This window comes from Elephas maximus, chromosome 4 (assembly GCF_024166365.1).
Source record: "Elephas maximus indicus isolate mEleMax1 chromosome 4, mEleMax1 primary haplotype, whole genome shotgun sequence".
Lineage (NCBI taxonomy): Eukaryota > Metazoa > Chordata > Mammalia > Proboscidea > Elephantidae > Elephas > Elephas maximus.
In genome coordinates, this window is record NC_064822.1 from 193,966,294 (window position 1) to 193,993,117 (window position 26,824).

At 54.7% G+C, this 26,824-nt stretch overlaps 1 protein-coding gene across 2 annotated transcripts in view; it reads left to right on the forward strand.

Annotated features, from left to right (window-relative positions):
* Positions 1-26,824, forward strand: part of TAFA5 (TAFA chemokine like family member 5) — a 273,873-nt gene that overhangs the window by 86,644 nt on the left and 160,405 nt on the right. Inside the window, exon 1 of one of the 2 annotated variants that reach the window (XM_049884692.1) lies at positions 13,540-13,743. The exons of the other annotated variant lie outside the window; for it this stretch is intronic. Coding sequence (XP_049740649.1) covers positions 13,653-13,743 — 91 coding nt within the window. The 5' untranslated portion in view covers positions 13,540-13,652. Of the gene's footprint in view, positions 1-13,539; positions 13,744-26,824 lie in introns of those variants that run through there. 2 annotated transcript variants of the gene reach the window in all.

A 26,824-nucleotide genomic window follows, 5' to 3' on the forward strand; every position in this document is an offset into this window, starting at 1 on the left:
GTTTGCACTACCCAGGGACTTTGATAGGTAGAGAGGAGACCAGTTAACTAGTTGCCCTTGATCAACTCTGGCTTGTAGTAACCCCGTGTGTGTCAGAGTAGAACTGTGCCCCATGGAGTTTTCATTGGCTGATTTTTCTGAAGTAGATTGTCAGGCCTTTCTCCAGAGGTGCCTTTGGGTGGACTCAAACTGCCAGCCATTCGGTTAGCGGCCAGTCATGTTAACTGTTTGCACCACCCAGGGACTCTGGTCCTGAAACTGGAGACCATCATGGTGGTTCCATCCTTGGCCTGAAGGGCAGCCTGGTCTCATGAGGGCACACTGTATACTTCACCTGACACTGGTTACTCCCAAAGACACCACTGTTCTAGAAAATGCTGCTTACAGGCGACGTGCCACCACCCAGTAGTGGCTACGTTGGCTCCAGGACACAAGGGTCACCTCCAAACTCTCTTGGCCAAAGTCCAGCCACTATGGTAGCACCTTCTCTCACCTTCTAAGGGGACAGTGTTAGCTGGCTCTGGGGGAGGGGAGGAGGGGGCAGCTCTGCATCCCCCCAACACCCCTCGTTTCTGCCTGTCAGAAGGATCAGCCCAAACTCCTGGCAGCAAGGTAGGTGATGGGAACTTCCGGATGGATAATGACCCCGGCCTGTGCCGATTCATTCTTCTTCAGCGCCACAGTCGCAATGTCCCAGCGTAGTCCTGATTGCCCTTGCCTTTCCTGTGGCTGCATCATAATGTGAGCTTATGTCCCATTTGCTGGGAGCCGGCAAATCTGTGTTTGCCTTTCTGCAGCACACACTCATTTTCCACTTGCCCTAGGTGTGTCTGAAAGTCTAGTATTTTACACATAGACAGATTAAGTCTTGTTTTCCAACGTGGCCCTCCTTCGAACCGGCTGAATGTGTTTTAATAGTCCCCTCACCTCTCCGTGTTGCGTAGCTGATGGTCAGCTGCTTTTCCAGGCTGCGAGTTACTTGCCGGAATGTCTCCTTCAGGCCAATCATGAGGCTGCTGATGGAGTCTGAGTCCATGCCTGTCCTCGCCACTCTCCCCACCACCCTGTCATGTGGCCGTTAGGAGCATGGTGGCTTGGTCAGAAGTCCCTTTCTGTCCCTGTGCTGGTCTGCTCTTTCCACCAGTGGAAGACCATTGCTCATGCATCTTCTATGCTGGGATGCTGGGAGGTGTGATCATGGAGATGGGTCTCCAGAGCTATAGGGAGTGAGCAAGTGGGCCCCAATCTACAGGGGAAAGGGAAGCAGGAGTGATGCAAACTCCCACATGAGAAGAAGGGCCAAGGGTTCATGAGTGACACACCAAGCGTCCCTGTACTGGGCTAATTCGTGTATCCCCGAAATCCATATCCACTCAGGACCTCAGAGGACGACCTTACATGGAAATAGGCTCCTAGCAGAGGTGGTTAGTTGAGATTAAGACTTAGAAGAAATACAACCAGAGTGGAAGAGAGGATGGCGAGACTTCGGCTTCATTATCTTTGCATACATCATCAGGAAAGACCAATAACTAGAAAAGACCATCATACTTTGTAAAGTAAAGGGCCAGTAAAAGTGAGGGAAACCCTCTATGAGATAGATTGACACAATAGCCCTAACCGATGGGCTCAAATATAACAATGATCATGAAGATGGCACAGGACCAGGTAACGTTTTGTTCTGCTATACACAGGGTAGTCATAAGTCAGAGCCAAGTTGGCAGCAGCTAACAGCAACAACAAGACTAGGTCATACTGGAGTAGGGTGGACCCTAAATCCAGTGAGTGGTGTCCTGTGAGAAGAGACACAGACTCAGAAGGAAGAAGACCACATGAAGAAAGTGCAGAGATTGGAGCAATGCGGCCAGAAGCCAAGGGATGCCAAGGATTTCTAGAAACTACCAGAAGCTTAGCAAAGACATCACGTTATGGATTAAGGTGCACCTGACCCAAGCCATGGTATTTTTGATTGCTTCATATGCATAGGAAAGCTGGACAATGAATAAGAAGACCACAGAAGAATTGATGCCTTTGAACTATGGCGTCGGTGAATAATATTGAATATACATACCGTGGACTGCCAGAAGAATGGACAAATCTGCCTTAGGAGAAATACAGCAGAATTTTCATTAGAAGCAAAGTTGACAAGACTTGGTATCACATACTTTGGACATGTTATCAGTAGGGATCAGTCCCTGGAGAAGGACATCATGCTTGGTAAAGTAGACGGTCAGCGAAAAAGAGGAAGACCCTCAGTGAGATGGATTGACACAGTGGTTGTAACAATGGGCTCGAACATAGCAACGATTGTTAGGACGTACAGGACTAGGCAGTGTTTTCTTCTCTTGTGAGTCAGAGCTGACTCCATGGCACCCACCACCACAGAAGCTGGGACAGAATCTTCCTCAGAGCCCCCAGGAGGAACTGACCCTGCCGTCAACTTGATTTCAGACTTCTGGCCTCCAGAACTGTGAGAGGATCAGTTCCTGATGTTTTAAGCCCTGAGCTGGGGGTACAGGCAGTCTCTGGGTTATGAATGTCTGACTTATAGACAACTTATACTTAAGAAAGACTACCCTAAGACCTATTGTATTAAAAATTTGAGTTAAATACAATGGTTTGTAATGGTCTCTACTTTGTGATGCTCATGAAAACATTCCATGGTTTGGAAGTGTTTATTAAGAGTTTTTTATGCATAGAAATGTAAAATATATACTATATACTGACATACATTTGACTAACTGACGCTAAAGAGGAACCCTATCTACCTGTTCTGACTTACCTACAAACTCAACTTAAAGACAGACTTAGGAACAGATCTCTTTCGTGACTTGGACCACCTGTAATTGGTTACAGAAGCCCAGGACGCTGGTGCAGTCCTAACAGTGGACTTAACTCTTTGGTGTCCGCTCATACCTACCTGCTCCCAGGGAGAACAGTTACCAGAGTGGAAATTCACAACGGACCCAACATCCATTGGGGCAAGGCTACTCATGCCATGCTACCTGGGAGAGGCGGCCATGGCACCCATTCCCGGGTCAGTGCCAGGCCGGCTGACCCACATCCATACACCACCGCCTGTCTGGCCAGCTTCCTCCCTGACCTCGGCCCAAGCTGTGCTTTTCAGTGTCTCGGCCCCATCAAATCCTGATTCTGGGCCCTTAACAGGCAGCCTTAGCTCTCCTTCCTGCCTGAAGGTGTCCAGACTTGGGGGGCAGGATGCCGAGGTCCCAAGGCACAGCCCTCTCTTGCAACCAGCAACTGACCTGGCCTTCCTATGCCCCTGGGGCCCCCTCCCACCTGACCCCTCCAAGCTAATTCTGTTGGCAGTGAGCACCCTGTCTCCTTGGCATGGTGTGGGGAAGGCGCCTCTCAGGTTTAACCAAAGGAGGTGGCCTCCTCCGTTCCCCTCCACACTTTTCACATTGGGGAGGGCATGCCCTTGGCCATGGTTGGGCTGTGAGAACCACTGTCTTCTGTGGCTCTGATGTGGTACTTGTGCCCCCAAATCCTGGCTGGCTGGGGACTGGCCAGCACATAGAGGACACTGGGAGTGCCCTTCGCATGCACAGGTGGGTGCTTGGAGCCTGTGATGGTTACAGGACAGAGAGAAACGTCTTTTCTTCTGCGGGGTGCAGGACTTCCCTGATAACTGCCATTTCCTTGTCCATCTGTGGGTGTTTAAGGCCTCTAGCTGCTCCACAGATGAGGGGGCCTGAGTGGAGCGTGGAGGCTGCTGGCCCTGGGAAGAAGGAACTCAGTGGTGAATGGACGGAAAATAAACCCAGACTCCCCAGTGTGGTTAAGAGCTCGGCTGCTAACCAAAAGGTCAGCAGTTTGAATCCACCAGCTGCTCCTTGGAAGTCCTATGGGCAGTTCTACTCTGTCATGTAGGGTCACTATGAGTTGGAATTGACTCAGCCTCAACGGGTTCTGAATTAATATGTGTCACTTGGCTGCTAACTAAAAGGTTGGAGGTTTGAGTCCACCCAGAGGTGCCTCAGAACAAAGGCCTGGCAATCTGCTCCTGAAAAACCAGCCATCGAAAACTCTGTGGAGCACAGTTCTCTGACACACATGGGGTTGCCATGCATCGGACTCAACTCGATGGCAACGGGTTTTCAGCCTGTGGGTTAGGGCCCTCCCAGGCCAGGGCGCTTTGCATCTGTCTTCTCGCCAGCTCCTTATGGCAGCTCGTAGGAAGGGCAGGACTGGGCTGATGGACTTCCTTTACTATTGAGGTGATAATTACAGTACTTGAAAGCCAGAACCTGTTAGAAAGTTCCAGACACCAGCAGGCAGTAATAAACTGCCTTCTAAAACAACCCCCCCCCCACCTTGTCAAAATCAATAAGCCATTTCTGATGCTCACAGGGGAGGCTGAGCGACTGACATCGGCTCTGACATTTAGAAGTTGGTGTTCTCACATCCCTGCTCTGGGTCAGGTCCCAGGACGTGCTCCTTCCAGAGAAGGCGGCACAGGGTCCAGGCCGTTGCCACCCATTGCCCCGTGGCTTAGGGAGGAGCCCCAGGTGCTGGGCCAGCTAGAGGCACTCGGAGTCCTGTGACACAGGTGGAGGGTGCCTCAGTTTCCTTATCTGTGTGATTAACAAGAGTGATTATTTCATGGAGTTGTGGTGCAAACTGGGTGATTCAATACCTGGAAAGCTCTTGGACTAGGTCCTGGCACAGTAAATGCTTAGTAAAATAGTGCTATCAATCATTACCATTTGGAGCCCTGGTAGTTCAATGGTTAAGAGCTATGGCTGCCAACCAAAAAGTTGGCAGTTCAAATCCACCAGCTGCTCCTTGGAAACCTTATGGGGCAGTTTTACTCTGTCCTGTAGGGTCGCTATGAGTCGGAATCGACTCGAAGGCACTTTGTTTGGTTTTGGTTTTGGTGATAGGGTCCCTATGAGTTGGAGTCAACTACACAGGTTTTGATATCATTACTGCTGGGGCAGTAGTGGTGCGGTGGTAGAATTCTCACCTTCCTTACAGGAGACCTGGGTTCGATTCCCAGCCAATGCACTTCGTGTGCAGCCACCACCCATCTGTCAGTGGAGGCTTGGGTGTTGCTGTGATGCTGAACAGGTTTTAGCAGAGCTTTCAAACTAAAACAGACTAGGAAGAAAGGCCTGGCTATCTACTTCTGAAAATCAGCCAGTGAAAACCCTATAGAGCACATTGATCCTATCCCCAACCAGTCATGGGGATGGTTCAGGGATGGGCAATGTTTCATTCCATTGTGCGTGGGTTCGCCATGAGTTGAGGCAACTCCATGGCAGCTAAGAACGACTTTTTTAGCACTCCTACTCCTATTATTGCTGTTAGTATTCCCAGCAGCTTTCCCCCCCTGCCCCTTTCTAGAAAATGGACAGGGGGTGTTTACAGGGAGGGTCCTGAGCAGCCCCCACAGAAAACTGCCAGGATCACCAGGGCTGGGTTGGGCCTTTATGGCCCACCGGGCTCTGTCCACAGTGCCAGGAACGGTGCCAGTCTGTTTCTGTAGAGATTTACAACCTTGGAGACCCTATGGGGTTGCAATGAGTCAGATTTGACTCAGTGGCAGTGGATGGGTGGTTTCTGAACGCCTACCACCACAGTGGACCTCTGCTTTGCCGATGATGCTGCTGAGGGGACTCCCAGGGCTTCGACATCTTCCCACCCTAAGTGTTCACCTCTCACAGGCACACACGTTGGCCTTGATTGATCATAGTGTTTGCCTTTTGGGACCAGGAACAGCATCAGTCTCCTCCAGGCAGTGAGCTCAGGAGGACAGGTCTGGGTCTTACTTCCCCTGGGTGCTGCTTGACTAGGCCAGAACCAGACCCACGTAGGCAAGGGATGGATGGATGGATGGACGGACGGACGGACGGACGCATGGATGGATGGATGGATGGATGGATGGATGGATGGATGGATGGATGGATGGATGGATGGATGGATGGGTGGGTGGGTGGGTGGGTGGGTGGGTGGGTGGGTGGGTGGGTGGATAGATGGATGGATGGACGGGCGGATGGACGGATGGATGGATGGACAGATGGATAGATGAATGGATGGATGGGTGGATGGACAAATGGATGGATAGATGGATAGGTGGGTGGGCAGATGGATCAATGGATAGATCGATGAGTGCAGAGAGGAAGGGGGGATGCTGAGAATGTTATATCCTCTTTGGGGAGGCATCGAGGACTGCCCAGTTAGACCAGGCTTCAGATGAGCCCCTTCTTGTGCTATGTTAGCCAAGTCCCTGGGCATCCCTAGACCTCAGCTTCCCCATCAATACGTAGGCGTGTTTGCAGTGGAGGTTGTTGTGAGAATGAAGTGAGACAAAGTCGTGGAAGCACGGGGCATGTAACAGTGGCTTAGTCTATGATACTGTTTGCCCCTTCTTTCCTCCGATACCTTCGGCGTGTTCTCAGGGGTCTGGTCCACACAGCAGCCCATTCCGATGCTGGCTTTGGTGTGCTCACTCTCTCAGTTTGGGGACTTGTGCTTGTTGACCCGCGTGGATCCCGTTCATTCCTTTTCTTCTGTATCTCGTATTCGGTTGTGTGGATTCACCACTGTTTATTCCCCCCTTCCCCTGCAGAAAACCATTCAGGCAGCTTCCAAGATCGTGCTGGTATAAATAAGCTGCTGTAGTCTGTGTCCAGGGGCTTGGTCCACCCGGGCCAGTGCTGCCTTGAGACGTGGTCTGAGGATGACAATTTCTGGATTTGGGGTGGGAACATATTTATTTGATTACATAGGAGGATACTCGAACAGGAAATAATTCTTTGTAAGCAAAAACTTAGCCAGAATACCAATGTTTGCACCCTTCAGTACAGGTTGAGCCTGGACTCGGGGCTGAGCAGGCAGTGTTCTGCTGTGTCCCTCTGCCATGTCCTGCCTGCACGGCCGTCTGAGGCTAATGGAAGGATACTCATGTGCACACCTGTCTTGGAGGACAAGGGGCACCAGAAGCCCCCCTATGGGCCAAGTGGCTCCCTCAGCCTTGTCAGGAAATGCTTTGAAAAGGCCACCTCCACTTTGAGCAAAGGGGATTCATTAAGTTCAGCTAAGGAGTGAGTTAACGTGTGCGGGGAACGGATACGAATTTAAAAAAGGAGAGCACTGTAATCGTGGTCACGGGTCAGAACATAGGCGCTGCCACAGATGCTGCCAGGATAGGTGATGGGGCTGGTTGAGCTGGGGGGCTGGTGCGGGGGGTTCCTGGTGAGGGCGGCTGCCAGGCCTGGAAGGTAACCGAGAGGGGAAGGGGACGTGGCCGCTCCTCTGTGTGGCCCACACCCCAATCCCGCCCAGCCCTCCTCCATCGCCCCACTCTGTCAGTCCTCAAGTGCCCATCTCCTTCTCCACACCAGGCACAGGCCAGGGCTGAGGGCACAGCCAAGGCACAGTCCTGCTTCTCTGGGTCTCAGACTATGGGCAGGAGACATGGGCTGCAGTGTACACAGAGGACCCCCTGGTGCTGTGTGGGGTGTCCTGGGGGTGGGATGCAGTCCTACATATAAGACCCCATGGTGCAATGTGAGGGTGTCCTGGGGGTGGGGTGCAGTCCTACATAGAAGACCCCACAGTACAGTGTGGGGTGTCCTGGGAATGAGGTGTAGTCATAATAGAGGACCCCATGACACAGTGTGGGGGTGGGGTACAGTCCTACATAGAGGACCCCGTGGCACAGTATGGGGTGTCCTGGGGTAGGGTGCAGTCCTACACAGAAGACCATGGCACAGTGTGGGGTGTCCTGGGGGTGGGGTGCAGTCATACAGAGAGGACCCCACAGCACGGTGTGAGGTATCCTGGGTTTGGGGGTGTGAACTCCAGGCTCCATTGTTTTCTAGAAGTCAGCATCTCTAATGGAAAATTCCAGTGTCATTTCACTTCTCACTTTATGGAACTTAAATTGTTCTGGGGGGTGTTCTTTTTACTCTGGAAGCTTTCAAGATTTGCTTGTATTTCTTGGTGTAGGTCTGTGCTCTGGGTCTGTTCAGAATATGATAGAAACCGTAGAATCTGAACACGTGTGTTCATTTATTTGACTCTTTCTCTCTGTTGGCTTTTTTGGAGTCTAGTGGCGCATTGGTTTAGAGCTCGGCTGCTAACCAAAAGGTCAAATTCACCAGCCGTTCATTCTTAGAAACTCTATGGGCAGTTCTACTTTGTCTTACAGGGTTACTATGAGTCGGAATCAACTTGATGACAATGAGGTTGGGGTTTTGGATTTTGGTTGCCTTTCTCCTCCCCTTTAGAGTTCCTAATAAGTGAACAGTGGACAACCATGATCCGCCCTCCATGTCCTGACCCTTCTCTGCCTTCCCATCCGTTTGTCTATGCGTTGTCCACTCTGGAAAGTGTCTGTGACCTTATTTGCAACAGCTTAGTCTTCAGTTGTGTCTTTGACTCCTCGGCCTGCCCCTTAAATCTTAAATTCTGTTAGCCACATTCATTGTAAGAGTTCTTTCTTGTCTGGTTTTCTTTCTTTCTTCTTTTTTTTTTTATGTTACCTTGGCTTTCTTCTTTGGGTGCCACATTCTCTCAAATTTTTTTGAGAATAATACTATTTAGAGTTATTATTATCAATAATAGTAGTATTTATTGTTCCCTGAATTATTCAATCTCTTTATGGTCAATATGTCTGTCCTGGGCCTTTCTTCTCTTTTGTGCCATTGACTTTCCACAGATACCTGGTGGTCCCTGCCTATCAAACCGTGTAGGACCAAAGGATTAAACTGGTGGGTGTGGTATTGGTCAGTGTGGGTTACCTCTGGCACTGTGCAGTCCAACAGGCTTCCTGCTTGACCAAGAGAGCTGAATGTATGCCCTCTGTAAATGGGTGGGGTGAGTGGACAGATGGGCCTCCTTGCAGGGACAGTGGGCATGGTGGTGGTGGACAAGCAGGCCCCCCACATTTTCTCTATTCTGGCAGGCTTTACTCTGGGGATAGACTCTTTCTGTGTATTTCCCTTCTAGGGGTAACTGCCCTGCCTTTTACTCCCTTGCTCTACTTGCTGCGGAAGATCAAGGTCCTCAGACCCTTGGTCCTCAGACCAGCTTCTCCCTCGGGCCTGGCTTTCTCACTAGGGTGGGGTGTTCTCAACCTTTGTATGCCATGGGCCCCTTTGACTGTCTGGAGAAGCTGATGGAACCCTTCTCAGGTGAAAATAAGAATATATGATTACTTTTCATCAAAGAATCTATAGAAGAATCCTGACCAAAAGGGGGATAAATGTGGAACATCATTTCAAATTATCATGGAATCCAGAATTGCTGGAGCCATTGAAGCTGGATGAAGCCCCAAAACTATTGCCTTGAGATAATCTTTAAACTTTAAACCAAAACTATCCCCTGAAGCCTTCTTTGAACCAAAAAATAGTTTATCTCAATAAGCAATGTACATCTGCCTTGAGCATTGTGCTCTTTTAAAGAATATCTATCTGGGATCCAATTGACAACAGCAACTCGAAAGGTTGGATGAGAAGCTTAGGGGACAGTGAGCTCAAGTCAGTGGTAGAACAATTTGAAGAAAGATGGCAAGAACGTTTGTACGACTTGAAGACTGTAATCCATGTCACTGAGATGTGTGTGTAGAAATTGTTGAAATGGTGTATGACTGTGTATATTCTCACCAAAATAAGAGAAAGAAAATATGACTACTAAGAAAACCAATTATATTGAAATGCAGTTATCAAATGCTAAAAAAAAAAAAAAAAAATTGATATAATGTGTTTGCCTTTTTATTAAAAACATTAAATAAAAATGTCTAGTGGCAAGTCTAATAACTACAATAATTTGAAGCCGTGATGAGCTTCGGCAGTATCCCGAGGTCTGTGCAACAGCTGTAACGTGGTGGGAAAATGCCTGGGGTTTCAGCTGGTGGCAGAACCACGGCTACAGCTGACCTGCGGTGGTTTACTGCCCGCATTCAGAACGGGAGGTCATGTGACATTTTAGTTATAGACACATGGGATAACATCCACATTTTTCCCATCCAAGTTCATGTACCTCCAGCACAGTGGGGCCTCTTCCCAGGGAAGGGAGGCTTCTCCGTCTCTGAGCAGCACTTCTCTGGCTTTGGCCTTGGCTAAGGTTGCCAGACAGAGCTGTTTGCAAGGTGAGAAGGGAGGACAGACTACCCAGCACTTTTGGGAATACAGCTCTTCAAACAATTCCATGAGTGCCTCACCTGTGCTGCTTTGGGTGAGCCACTTCCTCCCTTGGTGTCACAGGCCCGGCCTCTGAGGACCTGGACCTCCATCTGGTGGCCTGGGCTGCCTGTCCTCCTGTTCTCTCCATCATTCGGGGCTGGGGTTCTCCAGTCTCTTTTGTCTGTTATTGCTATCTTGCTCGGCTGTCATCACTGTGATGGCTTTATTGTTTTAAAAATATATTTCCTGCTTTTTCAGTGGGGCCCTGGCAGTTCTTCCTGAGCTCTGGATTGGTTTTACCAGCCAGAGGTGCTCAGGCTGCCACTTTTAACTGTCTTCCCAAGACACCATGAGCTTCCTGGGTGCCTACCGTTAACCGACTCCTCTGGGCACCAAGTAGGACCACTGGGTAGCACAAGCAGTTTGCACTTGGCTACTGACCTGAAGGTTGGTGGTTCGAACCCACCTACCAGCACTGTGGAAAAAAGATCACAGCTATTGAAAACCCTATGAAGCACAATTCTGTTCATGGGGTGGCCATGAGTCAGAATCCATGACGGTGAAGGGTTTCTCCACTTTTCCTCAAGCCTCGTCTTTAGGGAAGAGGCAATGTCCTACGTGGGCTCTTTATCAGGGCCTCATGGCTGGGAGGAAGCTTCTCGTCCCCACAGTGCTAGACACAGAGCCCCCCCCCCATCCTACCTGTGGAAGATAAATCAGTGGGTTTTGTTTCTTTTTTGTGAACTTTCTATGCTCTGATCTCTCTTCTATTTCCTTTCTTTTCTGTCCTTCTTTTTCTTTTATTTAATTCTCTTTACAAAAGTATCCTCCAAATGGGTAGTTATAAACAGTTCCCCTAGTGAATTTCAAATACTTTACAATTTCTTCAATTTCAAATATACACACCTGCTTGGGGGCACAGCTCACATCAGAGGCGAGCTTTGTGTCCCCAGCTAAGTTTCCTTTGTGGCCGAGGGAGCACCCCAGACAACCCCCAATCCCCCGCCCCAAGTCAAGAGCCCTGCTCCAAGTGAGGAACAGAGGGCGGTGACCTTGGTGGAGGTCAGGCTTTGCAAAGCTGGGCAGGCAGCTTCCCCAGTGGTTGCTCAAAGTAGAGGAGCGCTTTGCTGGGAAGTGTCTAGAGGAGCAAGGACTGAAGAAAAGTGAGGAACTCACAGGAAATGGGGGTGCCTTGAGGGAGCTGCACAGGGGTGGGGGGAGAGAGCTGCGTCCTTCTTAAGGTGGACCCTGCAATTGCTTGGCCGGCTGAAGGCTGGGGCATGGCTGCAGGTGGAGGGCTCGGCCAGGCACTCTTGCCTCTCTGAGTCTCCCAGGGAGAAGGGTGGAGCTGGGGGTGGGTGGGTGATACCAGCAAGATGGGAAGAATTGCCCACCCGCCCACCTCTTCTCTGGCCAGTTGCCAGAGGGCACAGCAGAGCCCAGCAGACAGCACTGAGCACACCTCAGCGGCTATTCTGGCCTCTGGTTTGATCTGTGGTTGGCTTGGGGCAGGCCTGTTTCCCCAAGTGTACACTCAGGGACCCTATCCGTGGACCTCTAAGAGCTCTGCCCATTCGGAATTCCCCTTCCTGGCATGTGGTAGGTGCTCAACCTGAATACCTGTATCTGAAAGAAGCAAACTTGCTGTGAGCCACCAGTGGTGCCCCCTGGGCCTCAGTTTCCACTCACAGGTACCCTGTGGGACTCAGGTACCTCACCCCTCCCCTCCACCTGGCACAGGGGGGCACAGACAGGTCAGGTGGAGGCTGGGGGTAAGCCTTTTGCTGGGCACTGAGAGCCACATTTGAAATTGAATTTGAAATTCAGCCTGGGAAAAAGCACCTCGAGGCCTGCCTACCACGCTGGCCCCGTGCAGGGAGGGCTCTGGGCTACTGGCTGAGCAGGACACCTGACGCCCTGCTCTGGGGTGTGGGGCTGGTGAGGAAAACCCACCGGAAACAGTCCTTGCCCTTGCTATCAGCAGGAAGGGAATCCGCGGCAGGGAGAGGCTGCTTGCTTCATCTGGAGAGGGAGGTGGCCATTTATTGAGCCCACGCGGTGCTGCCGGGCAGCTGGCCCGTAGGATGTCGCACGTTAGGGCCCAGGATGTGCGGCTGTGTGGGTGCCTCTGTGTGTGTGTGTTTCCAGGCAGATGTGCGTGTCTGAGACCCCCGGAGCCACCCCCTCTCAAGTGCAGCTTGCTGGATCCAAGATCCCGAGGCGGGGTTTGGGCCGTAAGCCGTGGCGCTGCCTTCGCGGCCCGCTTCTCCCGCCTCCCCCGGGGCTGTGGGGTGCCCAGGTGCCGGGCTCAACCCCAGTTACGCTGACCAGGCCTGAGGCAGCGGGTCCCGCTCCGGCGCTGGACTCGGCTGGCTCTGCAGTGAGGCCCCTGCGCACCTAGGTGGAGCCCGACCCGCAGTTTTTGGCTGGACCGGCCCCACCTGACCCGCCAGCGCACCAGGCGAGGGCGCTGCCGGGCGGCGGGGGTCCCCGGGGTCCCCTCCGCGGCCCAGTGCGCATCGCGGCTCCGCGGGTCGGGCGCAGCGCAGACGGCGTCGGCGGCTCGGAGCGGCGGCGGCCCCAGCAGCCCGGGCTGCAGCGCCGTGCGCCGCGCTCCCCCTCCCGCCGCCTTGGGCGAACCGGGCCGGCGCTGAGCCGGGAGCGGGCGCGCGCCAGGCCGAGCAGCAGCGTCCCGCGGCAGCCGGAGCGCGGCGTCGCCGGCCCCACCTGTCGGCTCCGCGCCTCCGCCACCGCCACCGCCGCCACCAGCAGCAGCGCCGGCCCCGGTAGCCCCCGGCCCAGGCCTCGTCCGGACGCAACGCGGAGGCGCGGGCCCCGGCGGCGCGGGCGCGGGGCGGCCGTCCGGGAGTCCGGGCCGCAGCCCCGGGCCAAGTTCGCGAGCCCGGCGCCGGCGGCGATGGTGCAGCGTCCCCGCGCCCCGCGCGCAGCCCCGGCCCCGAGCCTGGCCCAGCGTGGCGGCGTTGGCGGCGGCGGCGCGGCTGCCCCCTGAGCCCAACCGGAGCGCGCGCGGCGGCGGCGGCGGCGGAGCGGAGCAGGGGCCGGGCCGCCGACCCCCGGTGGCGCAGTCCCGCGGCCGCCGTCCGGGCCCTGCTGGCGGCGCGGCTCGGGGGCGGCGCGACTGATTCATGGGGCCGCGGCGGCCGCCCCCCCGCGCCCGGGCCCCCGGCGCCCCGCAGCCCGCGATGGTGGCCGAGCGGCCGGAGTGGCGGCCGCCGCGGCCGGAGACTCGCTGCTAGCCCCCCTCCCCGCGCTCCCCTCCCCGCGCCCCCCGCCCCCTCCCCCTGCCCAAAAAGCCCCGCTCGCCGCCCGCCCGCCCGGAGTGGCGCCTCCAGTCGCGGCGGCGGCGGCGGAGCGCGGCGTTGGCGGCGGATGGAGGGCGCGGGCGGGCGGCCGCGGCGGCTGCACCCGGCGGGGCGCTGATGCGGCGCCTGGACCTTCGCTGCGCTACTTCGGGGGCGTCGGCCGAGTTGGCACTCCGCGATGCAGCTCCTGAAAGCGCTCTGGGCACTCGCCGGCGCCGCGCTCTGCTGCTTCCTCGTCCTGGTCATCCACTCGCAGTTTCTCAAAGAAGGTAATTGTCCCCGGCGCGCGGCCGCGGTCTCCGGCTGGACCACCGCTTTAGGCACGGCTCGCGGCGCCCGCCCCGGCTTCCAGCACGTTCCGCCGCCGCCGCGCTTGGCCCGGGCCTGGCGAGCGCCACTGCGGGGCCCGGAGAGGCCGGTGGCTGCGCCTCTTCCCTGCGCCCTGTCCGGCGCCGACCCCGGGCCCGCGCCGCCCCGCGCCCAACGAGGGCCCCCGGAAGCTGGTGCGCGGGCGCAGGTACGGGTGTGGGGTCGGAGCGCGAGTGGCCCGGGCATTCCCGCGCCGCCCGGCGATCCCCGCCCCAGCCCAGGCTGCCGGTCCCTTTCCTGGCTTTCATGGCTCTGTGGCCGCGGCCCTCGGTAGATGGCACCCGCGCTCCACGCTGGCGGCCAGGCTGGGGTGGGCGCGGGCGCGGGCAGGGGCCTTGGGTGCTAGCCGGGAGGCCTGAGCACCCGCGCCCGCACCTCCAGCGGCGTTCTTGGCAGGGTTCGGGATCAAAGCCCCCTCCTCCAAGGCCCACGGGGCAGGGACGCCTGGCCGTCCGGCCCTGCACCAAGTTCAGCCTCCTGCTCTTCCTGGTGCCCACTGATCGCAGCCTCCCACGGCCACGGGGTCTCGGCTCGTATTCTTGGGTGAATACGATGATGGTGGGACCCTGGCTGGTTGAGGGGCTCCTAGGATGGAGCGACCTGCACTGAGGACCAGCAGCAGGAGGCCCCAGGGGCAGAGGTCAGTGAGCCCAGCACCCTGCTTGCACTCCTGGAAACTTCCTGGCCCTGGCTTGGCCCTCAGCTTACAAGGGCTCCATCTTGCAAGCCTGCTCCGGTCATTGGGGACCGAGCTCCCTGTGGAGGGCTGTGTTCCACACCATGCCCGGCATACATGCTTGGCCAAGCTGACCCCCGTGCTCTCCCTGGCCCTCAGGGTACAGGAGCCGGAGTGAGCTGGTGTGGTGAGGTGCTGGTTCTCAGCAGCCCCAGGTTCCTACAAACGAAGCATTCGGCTGCTTCCATGCCTAATTAAGGAGCCTCTGGCTGCAGAGATGCAGGTAGGCAGGGAAATCTGCTTCCGATTTCCTTAGGTGCTGTGTTCCTTTGCCTTCCTGGATGGTAGATCCAGGCAGCCCAGGGACAGAGGATGCTCAGGTCGGCAGGAGAGCAGAACGTGGCAGCAGCTCCAGGCAGGCTCCGCTGCTTAGCGAGGGTGCCCAGGGCACTGCCGGCCGTCCTCCTACTGACCTACTTCAGGAGTGGGCAGTCCGCCACAGGGGCTATGGTCCCCAGGGATCTACTCTGAGCCTTCCTGCTCTTAGTGAGTCCCTGGAGGGCTGGCCTCAGCTGGTGGCTGGGTCGGTCCTCTACCAGATGGTCCATTCCAGGCCTCGGAGTGGCTCCCTGTGCTGCTGGGCCCCTCTCTGGCCAGCTCCTTCCCCCCTACTGCTCTTCCCTTCTCTGGGGGTTCCTGGTTCAGCTAGTCTTGTGTGTGAGAATTTCAGTGCTTTACCTGAAGGTCGAAAGTGCTTGTCAGCCTTACGATTTGTCAGGATGAAGGGAACGTTTTCCAGTTTTTCACTGTGATTAGCAGTAAGTGAAGCCCCGGCTGTTTGGACACCAGGTGACTGGAAGGGTCCCTCTGTCCGGCCCCTGTGAGCCAGCGGGCAGTGGGTGTCTCCAAGGGTGTGCGTTCCAGGACTATGTTCTGGTCAAGGGGAGCGTCTCTGGCTCACACTGGAAGGTGCGGTGGGGAAGGTGCTCAAGTTCGAATGGGTAATTATCCTTAGCGAGAGGAGTCCCTGCCCAGAAGCTGTGGTGTTTACTCTGAGGTGGCCACATGTGGGTCCGTCCATGGAAGACAGTGGTTGTGGGGAGGCAGGACGTGCAGAGGACGTCAGGTGTGTACTTGGAGGCACAGGTGCCTTCACACCGCAGTCAGGGCCAAGTCCAGTGTCTGTCTGCACAGCCTGCTGGGGTCCTGGTAAGTTCTGTTTATCAATCCGGTACAAATGCCTTATGTTTTCGCTCCCCAGGTTCGAGTACTCCCTGCTCCCTCTGCCTGAAAGGCTGTGGCTGCATGGGACCCCTTTCAGCCCTCAGGTCAGGAGCCTCGATGGGGGCCTTAGGGACCTGCAGTGAGTGTTTTGGGGAGGGCCGGGAACTGATCCTGGCTGGTGCCCCTTTGGAAAACTGGTTCCCAGAGAGACCCCAGGGCCATTGCTGGCTCCCAGGCACTGGGCTCTCGTTTGCTTTCTTCCAGCAGCGCCCTGGCCAGCGGGAGGGAGGCAGGCAGGCAGGAGAGCAGACAATTGTCACTTGTTGTCTGGGGACGAGTGGGAAAGAGCTGTTTAAATAGCCATTTCCATGAAGCTGGTTTTTTTCAGGGGTGAAGAATGGGGGACACAGGGAGCCGTTTTTCCACACTTCGGCTTTTGTGTGGAGATGCAGGTCACCCCGTGGCTAATCCATCCCCCTCTGGCCAGTCTGCCTCCCAGTGTTTCCGAAGATGAATAGGGCTGTGAACCGAGAGAGAGGCCCACTGTGGGCTGTAATTGCAGGCCAGGCCTGTCCGGGCTTTGCAAGAACTGCTCCTGACACCAGCCCTGGTTGCCAGGGGACCAAGAAGCAGGCCCACCCTGGACGTGGGCTCTGGCGTGGGGTGCAGGGCTCCCCAGGGGCCGGTCGGCATGTGCCCTTGTTCTCTGGGCTTTGGGGAAGCTCTGACCCTTCTCCTTTGTTGCGTGTTTGTGAGCTGTCATTGAAGTGAGTTTGGGGGTATGCAGGGCATGGGGTGGGTGTCTCAGGAACCCAATTTAAACCACAGCTGCGTCACGAGGGAGCAGGGGGCATGTGTGCTGTTCGGCTCGCAGAGGGGAAGAGGGAAGCCGGTCCTTCATCTCAGTAATTGTGTTTGGGTTCAGAACGCAGAGCCAGGGAAACAGCCAGAATTATAAAAAAGCATTTCCCACTCCCTTTTACAAAGACTTTGGACTGTTGTCTTTGAGTCTTGAGTGACGTGGCGGGTGTGGACCCTGCAGCACAGATGAATGGCTTTCGTGTGGAGCCTTTACGTAACAGGAGGGGAGAAAAAAGCACCAGAGAAAGAAAGCAAGGACGCAAAAGCTGAGGCGGGGCTGCCAGGCACAGTGGCCAAGAGATTCCGGTTTGGGACATAAGGGAGGAGACACGGAAGGTCGGGACATCACTCGGAGCAGTCCTATTCTCCAGATGGAAGGAGAGGGCCTGTGCTGCCTGCTAGAGACGTGTACAGCAGGTTTAACACTCTCCCTGTCAAGCCTTTCGGTGGCAGGGGACTGAGTGAGAGGTGGTTGTACCAGCTGTTATAAAGCTTCCTTTCCAGGCTGATACTGAGAACTTCTCGGGAAGCTGCACTGCACAGGATACTGGGGCCTTAATTCCAGAACCAAGTGCAGGGCCCCTGGTGCCCCGCGTGTCCCGGGCTGCTTAGCTCAGGGCAGACTGTCAGTCTAGTCTGCGGCATTCAACTTCCTTGAGCCGGTGAGTTAACTTTGGAAGTGAGGTGTTCTTGTACAAACACGAGGCTGGTAGGAGGGGGTGCCCAGCCTGAGGAAGGCTGTGATATGCGGGTACCGTGTGAATGCCATGGGTCTGCACAGTGATGATTAACCATGGGCAGCCGACACTGAGTCTTTATATATCTCTCCCTTGGTCAGTTTCTCCCTGTTAATGCACGGGGAGCTCAGGATTGGACCAGCACACAGTTCGTGGGGCCTAGGTGTCCTTCAGGAATATTTGCTGCTCGTGAAAAGGTGTTCTGGTTACGCGCATGTAGTGGTGTCCCAGGTGTGGGTGGTGCTGGTGGGCAGGGAGCTCGCCACCCGTGCTGTGGGTTGGGAAGGGACATAGTCGACTCCTGAGGCCTTGGAGAGGAGGGAGGCCATTCTCAGTTAGGAAGACTGTGGTCAGCACCCTGTGACGACAGAAGGGAAGACAGAGAGGCTTGTGGGGAGGTGTGTTTAAGTGAAGAGAGAATTCTAGAAGCCCTGTGTTCTCCTCAGTTCTTACAGCCAAGCTGTGTCTGTGAAGTAACCACCCTGGACTGGACTGGGGCCGGGCTGGGCTTCTGCCCTCTCTCTGAGACCCAGGGCTGCCTGAGGAGGGGTCCCCAGTTGCTCCTGGAAGGCACCATTGTCATGGCCCAGGTGGCCCGGAAGGTGGGTGAATGGGAACAGCGTCACTTGGTGGTTGTCCCTCTGTGTGCCCATTTCCTGTCCCCCGGCCGACTTTACTGCAAAGGCCAGGGGAGCGTGGCTGCCTGCGAGGAGGGGTGCGATGGGAAAGGCGTTAAAAATAATCCAGTCCTTTATCACCATTTACTATCATTTCTTGTGTGACAATGAATCCAAATAAAACCCACACCAAGCGTAATGGGATTCTCATCTGCCGAGTGCCTGACAGCTGTAACGTTATGGAATAAAAGGACAGTGACGGAGGTGACTTCTCAGATGGGAGGCAGAGTGTCGCAGCAATGCCTGGTGGCATCCATGCCCCAAGGCCTCAGGAAGGGGCAAGGGAGACCCCTGAGGCAGGTGGTGGGCCTGGCAGGGGCACCAGGACACCCACCAGGCTGTGTCGGGAGTCTGGCACGTGCCCACATGGGAGGGTCCACACTCATGATGGGTCTGCCGTTGGCTTCTTTGGAAATGGTCAGTCTGCGGTCTTGATTCCATTCTGAAAGTAAGTTTGAGTCCCTCCCTGGACCATCTGGAGATGGGCGTTTCTGCCTGGTGCTGGAGACCAGGCACTGTGCCCTGAGCACCAGGGCGGGGAGCAGGGGAGGCCCCCCGGGGGGGCACAGTGAAGCTCAGCCAGGGAACCCGTAGACTTGGAGGGGTGAGGCCAGGGCGTATCTTCTGCATCTTTACGTTGCTAACAGCTTTTATAGATGGGTGTGTGTGTGTACATATATGCATACGTGTACACACAAGTATATGCGTATACACACATGTATACATGTGTGGTTAAGAAATATGTGTACAAGCAAAGGACAATGAAGAAAACCAAAGATACAAGGCAAATATTAGTCCAAAGGACTAATAGACCAAATGAACCACCGCCTCCACCAGCCTGACCCAGGAGAACTGGATGGTGCCCGACTACCACCACCAACCACTCTGACAGGTATCACAGTAGAGGGTCTGGACAGAGCGGGAGAAAAATGTAGGACAAAATCCAAATTCACAAAAAAAGACCAGACTTACAGGACTGGCAGAGACTGGAGGAACCCCTGAGACTATGGCCACTGGACACCCTACTAACTCAGAAGGGAAGCCACTCCTGAAACCAACCATTCAGCCAAAGGTTAGACAGGCCTGTAAAACAAAAAACAGCACACGCGAGGAACGCACTTCTTAGTTCCGTCAAGTACACGAGACCAAGTGGGTAACACCTGCCCAAAAGCAAACATGAGGAGGCTGGAAAAGACAGGAAAACTGAACGAATAGGCACTGAGAACCTGGGGTGGAAAGGGGGCAAGTGCTGACGTATTGTGGGGATTGCAACCAGTGTCACGAAACAATTTGTGTATACATTTTTGAATGAGAAACTAATTTGTGTCCTCAACTTTCACATACAGCACAATCAAAATAATAAAAAGAAGACTGAACGCACGTGCATGATTACTTGTTAATACTTGGTCACATTATTCTATTATGTGTGTGCACATGTATGTGATTACCTGTCATTACTTGGTCACATCATTCTATACTGTGTGTACATGTGTGCGTGATTACCTGTCATTACTTGGTCACGTCATTCTATACTGTGTGTACACACGTACATGATTATCTGTCATTACTTGGTCACGTCACTCTATACTGTGTGTACACACGTACGTGATTACCTGTCATTACTTGGTCACATCATTCTATACTGTGTGTACACACATACATGATTACCTGTCCTTACTTGGTCACGTCACTCTATACTGTGTGTACACACGTACGTGATTACCTGTCATTACTTGGTCACATCATTCTATACTGTGTGTACATGGGTGCGTGATTACCTGTCATTACTTGGTCACGTTATTCTATTCTGTGTGTGCACATGTATGTGATTACCTGTCATTACTTGGTCATATCATTCTATACTGTGTGTACACACGTACGTGATTACCTGTCATTACTTGGTGGTATTTTTCTGTACTGCGTGTATACACGTACGTGATTACCTGTCATTACTTGGTCATGTTATTCCATACTCCGTGTACACACATACAATGACTACCTGTCATTACTTGGTCATGTTATTCTATACTGCGTGTACACACGTACGTGATTACCTGTTACTACTTGGTCATGTTATTCCATACTCTGTGTACACACATACATTGACTACCTGTCATTATTTGGTAGTGTTTTTCTATACTGTGTGTACACACGTAAGTGATTACCTGTCATTACTTGGTCACGTCATTCTGTACTGTGTGTACACACATACGTGATGACCTGTCATTACTTGGTCACATCATTCTGTACTGTGTATACACACGTACATGATTACCTGTCATTCCTTGGTCATGTTATTCTATACCGTGTGTACTATGAGTCCCTGGGTGGTGCACATGGTTGAGTGCACCACTATTAGCAGAAAGGTTGGTGGTTCGAATGCACCCAGAGGTGCCTCAGAAAAAAGACCTGGCAATCTACTTCTGAAGTTCACAGCTGTCGAAAACCCGATGGGACAGTTCTACCCTGCACACGTGGAGTTGCCATAAATTGGGATCAACTTGACAAAAGCTAACAACAATGATGTGTATTTAAAATGTGAAAAATGCATACGAAGAGTATGAAATATGTCATGTAAACGACATAGTTGTGCCTTTGTGGATAACGTGACTGTTGGTAGTCCGCGGGTGTGGTTTAGTGTGTGGACTTTTGGCAGTTTTGACCCCGGTGACCCCAGTGCTGTTATACTGCTGAGCAGCCCTCCTTCTTGGAAGTGCTTCTTTTTATCCTGACTGCATCTGGCCACTACCCTGTCCCTGTGGCCTTTTGAGCCTGGAGGACAAGGGGTGAGACCACCCATGTTCAGGCTCTCTGTGCTTGCTGCTCTGCTCCATCCTTGCTGTGGATGGAGCTGTGCCCCCAGAAACGTATGTGGACGTCCCAATCCCTGTGCCTGTGAACGTGGCCTTGTTTGGAATCAGAGTTTCTTCTTGTGATGTTGAAGTCATGCTGGAGTAGGGTGGGTCCTAACCCTAATCCCTTCTGAGTAGTGTCTTAATAGCAGGGCACAGTGACAGGGACACAGGGAGAGATGCCAGGGGATGATGGGAGCAGACTTATCCACAAATTACGGGGACGCCTGGGTCTACTGACTGGGAGCCTACGGACTGCCTGGGCCTCCCAGCCTCCAGCACTGTGAGAGGGTACCTTCTGCTCTTTCAAGCCCACCCACCTGTGGTACGTGTGTCCCGGCAGCACTAGGGAGCCGAGACAGTCCCCGTATGTTGCTGCAGGCCGGGCCTGCACCAAAAGCTTCCCCAGTTGGAGCAGCATTGTGCCTCCAGGAGGAAAGGCGGGCGCCACGTTCGCACAGACGGGGTGAGTGTTCCCCGGGGGTTGGCAGGTGGTCGGGTTGCGCTGAGAAGGCAGGCCCGCATTTCTTCCTCTGGGTGGATTTCCTGGTGAGACGGCAGTGTAGACACCACCCAGCTCAGGGCACACCCAACCCTTGCTGCATGTCACGGGGTCTGCCTTGTGGATTCTGTGTGGGGCCCCGCAGTTACACATGCTTATGCAGTGGCTTTTGGACTCAGGAAACCAGATTACAGCTTGCTGTTATGGAAGTCACTGGGCCTCTGAGACCCTCTGTCTCCTCCTTGGGACTGGGAAGGGTATTAGAGGTTAAAGCTGTCTTGAGGGTTACTTGATTACATGGTGGCTATGACTATCAGTTTGTGCTACAAGAGGTAACCCACGTGGGCAGACAACCTCCATGTCACGTCAGAAAGGATTGGTTGGAGGTGGGCTCCCGGTACAACGGCAGGCCCCCAACCCAAAGTAGCTGAAGCAAAAGAGGAGGTTAGCTAAAATAGTGTCAAGTGTAGCAGGACCTGAAAGGCCCCTGGTTGGCACAGATGGTTTGCTCTTGGCTACTATTTAAAAGGTTGGAGGTTAGAATCTTCTCAGAGATGCCTCATCTGTTTCTGAGGGTTCACAGCCTTGAAAACCTTATGGAGCACAGTTCTATTTTGCAACACATGGGGGCGCCATGACTTGGAATGGACTCAACGGCAGTGGGTTTGGTTTTGGGGGCAGGATCCAGGTGCTCACGGATGGTGCCCAAGTCCCTCCTTTGCTCCCTGCCCTCTGAGGTGCCGGCTTCATTCCTGATCGGACTCTCCCAGCCTGGGGGCCTCACTGTGGTCCCCAGCTGTTTCTGGGGCTCTGTGTACTGGTGTGGTGATGAGTCCATAGGAAGGGACAGGGCCTCTCTCCCAAGGGCTCCAACTGGCCTCCTGTGTCGTGTGCTGCTCTGAACAGGCCTTGAGATTGGCGGCCCTTTCAGAACCATCTGGGCAGAGCTGGAGGGGTTCCTCCTGTTAGCTGAGCCCATACCAGCAGAAGAGGGAAGGGCTGCCAGACAAGCCAGCACCATGTAGGTCCCCTTGGGGTCCTGGGCCAGTTTGGGGGCTCAGGGCCTGTTCAAGGAGGAGGTGGCCCAGGAAAGACCTGGAAGCAGGTGTGGGTGCCCATAGCTGGTGGGGCTGAGGGGCTAGGGGACATCCTAGTGGCCCTAATGTGTGTGGAGGCCCTCTCGCTAGGGTGAGGCATCCAGTGTCCCATCGTCGCCTCTTAGTGGCCAGGGGTCCCAGAGGAGAGCTAGGAGGCCACCTGCTCCTTCAGGGTTCACTGGTTACTAAGTGCTGGGAGCAGCTGGCTGCTGACTGGGGCCGCCCAGGCCGCTGTGGCCTGGGGGGCAGGCTAACCTGCTGGCAGCGAGGGCCTGGGGTGTGCAGGGCACTGCTCTTAACCCCTGCGATTTCCCGGCAGGGACCTTCCAGGTGCCGGGCTCGGCATTGTCGCCCGGACAGTAGAGGCATTGCGGTGTGGGCACAGCGTCTGGGGATGAATGCACACCCTCTTGGGGTGGGGAGGAAGGGGTCTTGAGAGAAGCCTCCTTTGCCAGACCACCCCATTTCTTCCCTCGAGGGTCTCTCAGTGGGCTACCTAAGGTGCCCAAGGAGCAGCCCAGGTGGGCATCTAGGAGCTGACTCGGTTTCCCCTTCCACGGTGTCTAAAGCAGCCCTGTGCCCCTCTGCCATGCTTGGCTCTGTGACTTGGTGATACTCATGTGACTTCCAGACCTTCCTGTGAGCATAAAGGCCCTCTGTCAACAGGGGGACGCAAGGCACTGGAGAGGAAGCTCCCGCACGCCTGGCCCCTTCCTGCTCACAGGAGCCTGAAGCACCTCTCTGGCCCATGGCCCCTCTCCAGACGGACGAGGACCCGATCTCAGCTCACACTGCTCCACCTTGCGCTTGGGAGAGGTGTGTAAGCCGAGGCCCCTGGGCGTGGCTTGGGGCTGAGCAACAGTTAGTTTCTTGGCATCTCGACCACACGCGTGTCAGCCCATGCTCAGGGGCCAGCGCCACCCGGATGCCCCAGCAGGTGTCACATCCTGGCCCAGAGGGGTCACGGTGCCGAGCCTCGGTTGGTGCCCTGGCAAGGCCACTACCAGACATTGCAACGTGGGCTAACAGTGGTGATTGTCTTTTGTTTTTCCCTTTTGTCTAGTGGCATATGCACATCATGTATCATTCTTTGCGGGTAATTCTCCTTAGAACCTGGAGGCTGGCTCTGTCAGGTGAAGAGATGATGTGGACAGGTGTCCCCTTCTCTCTGGACTTGGGGGTGTTTCACGGGAAGCCCCGCCACTCTGCAGACAGGCACCATCTCCGGGAGGGTTAGTGTGGAGGGTGCACCAGGGTAGCCACCAGGCCTGCAATGCGCTGGCTTCAGTGCAGGCGAAGGAACCCCAGCCTCTTCAGGGCCTCGTCTGGAGCACTTTTTCATGCGCAGCAAATATTCCTGAAGGATGTGTAGGTACCAGGAACTGTGTACTGGTCTGGTCTGGTCTGAAGCTCGCTGTGCATTGCGGTAAGTAAACTGTCCTCGCTCTCAGGCCTGCCTCCTGCCCGAGCCACCCCAGCCTCTTTCTCGACGGGGGCAGGCCAGGCTCAGGTGGACCCAGGGTACTCTGTGAGGCTTCCCGGGGGAAGTTGGGCCCTGGGGGATGGCCCGAAGTGCCCATCCCAGAGCTGGTTCCATGGTGAGCCGGCCTTGTCCCTGTGCGCTGTGCCCCGGGTATATTTAGAAGAGGTTACACAGCCTTAAAGTACACATTTTTTTCAAAATCAGCTTGTGCCTTGGAGAAGGCAGACTTTATTAGCCAATTACCATTCTCCTCCGATTACCAAGCCAGCCAAGCAGGCCCTGTGATCCGCTTCGCTGGGAACAGGACCGAGACCCTGCTTATAAATAACTCTGGGCTTCGCAGAACCGTAAAATCCGTCTTCATAACCCGCCCATCCCCAAGGAGCACCTCCCAGTGAAGACTCTGCTCCGCGGGGCGGTTGCCGTGGTGACAACCTTGACAGACACGCCAGCCTCCACGAGCCAATGTGCATGCATTGAGTGCCTGCTGTATGCCAGGCAGCATGCTGGGAAAGGCACAGGGAACAGAGTGGTCCATGCCCAAGGGGCTGGTGGCACCGCAGGACGGTGGCTGCTGTGGGGTCCCATGGGTGTAAGTGCTTCCAAGAGCTTGAGTGTATGCCCCAGGGCTGGCTCCGCTGCATACAGACAAGGGAGGGAACACGTGCCACGGAGGTCAAACCGTACTTGTGTGCACGCATCACATGCTTGTTTGTGTGTCAGGGCTCCCTGTGTGTGGTTTGTGTGGTATGTGCGTGCATGTGTGTGTGTCAGCACACTGTGCTGTGTGGTGTGTGTGTCGGTGGTCCATGTGTGTGGTGTGTGCGTATGTGCGTGTGTGGATGCATGGTGTTTGTCAGGGCTCTATGTGTGGTGTGCGTGATGTGTGCCCATGTGTGTCGGGACTCTGTATGTGTGTGTGTCAGAGCTCTGTGTTTGATGTGTGTGATGGGTGCATGTGTGTGTCGGGACCCTGTGTGTGTGTGCCAGGGGCTCCGTGTGTGATGTGTGTGTGTGTCAGGGCTCTGTGTGTGGTGTGTGTGATGTGTGCATGTGTGTGTGCAGGGGTCTGTGTGTGGTGTGTGTGATGTGTGTGTGTCAGGGGTCTGTGTGTGGTATGTGTGATGTGTGTGTGTCGGCCCTGTGTGTGGTGTGTATGGTGTGTGTGACGTGTGCGTGTGTGTGTGTGCCAGGGCTCTGTGTCTGGCACGTGTGTGTGTCAGGGCTCTGTGTGTGGTGTGTGTGATGTGGTATGTGTGTGTGTCAGGGCTCTGTGTGTGGTGTGTGTGTGTCAGGGCTCTGTGTGTGGTGTGTGTGATGTATGCATGTATGTGTGTCCAGGCTTTGTGTGTGACGTGTGTGTGTCAGGGCCCCGTGGTGTGTGTGATGTGTGTGTGTGTCAGGGCTCTGTGTGTGTGTGATGTGTGTGTGTGTCAGGGCTCTGTGTGTGTGGTGTGTGGTGTGTGTGTGTGTGTCAGGGCTCTGTGTGTGTGGTATGTGTGATGTGCGTGTGTGTGTGCATGTCAGGGCTCTGTGGGTGGTATGTGTGATGTGTTTGATCTGTACATGTGTGTATCAGGACTCAGAGAAGGGTGCTTACAGGGAGGACTGGGCCTAATTCATCTCCCTCTCTCCTGGATTGAATGTCCTTACTTGGCATCCAGCTGGCCTGACTCGTGGCGACCTTGATGCCTGGTCCTGCTCCATCATCATAGTTATTGGTATTTTTGAGCCCATTGTTACATCTTTTGTGCCAATCCATCTCATGAGGGTTTTCCCTCATTTTCACTGAGCTTCCGTTTTACCAACCGTGATGCCTTTTTCTAGCAATGGGTTTTTCCTGATGAGGTATCCAAAGTAAGCGAGCCAGAGTCTTGCTATCCTTGCTTCCAGTGAGCATTCTGGTTGTGTTTCTTCTGACACTAATTTGTTCATTCTTGTGGGCTGGATGGTGCCCCCAGAAATCCAAGTCCACCTAGAACCTCAGAACACTACCTTATTTGGAAATAGGGTCTTTATAGATGTGATGAAGATGCGTTAGGATGAGGTCACACTGGGGCTGGTGGACCTGTAACCCAGTGTGACTGGTGTCCTCATCAGAAGGGGACAGGCCACAGACACAGAGATCCCCGGGAGAACCTCGTGTGATGACAGAGGCAGAGATTGGAAGGGTGTGTCTACAAGCCAAGGAACACCCAGGGTGATGGTTCTCCCTCAGCCTCAGAGGGAGCGAAGCCTTGCCGACACCCTGAACTCAGACTCTAGCTTCCAGAACTGCGAGAGAATAAATGTCTCATGAGCCTCCCAGTGTGCGGTGGTGGTTGTAGCCTCCCTGGGAACCAGGACGTCTCCCTCTGCCTCTAGGAGGGCCTGGAAGGGAGGGGGCTCTGTCAGCGTGTGGAGGGGAGATCGGACGCCCAGATGGGAGGACGGGAGGCACAGATCTCAGAGCCAGAGCTGGTTTCCCTTGGAGACCAGGAGTGGGCTGGGCAGCCTAAGGAATTCTTTACATTCCTTCCTCCATAAATCCTGTACTTCCCAAAGCAGGGGCGTGCTCTGCCATTGGCACCCAGGATGACTTTGTTCGGACCACAGATGGTGTTCCTCATTCTGACGGTGTGTATTTATTTTTATGGTTGCCTCCTGTTTATGGCAAATGGTGCTGGCTGTCCACTTACAGGGTGATGGAAAGTCCCTTTGTAAGTGTAAGCCTGCACGGATGGGGTAAAATGGTGATATGCCACCACGTCACCAAGTTTGGGAATGCCGTGTCTGTTCACAGACACTGGCTGGGAACCTATGGAGGGCCGGCTACAGGGAGGAGGCAGAGCAGGGCGGAATCAGTGGGGGCGGCGGTGTAGGGAGTCCGGGA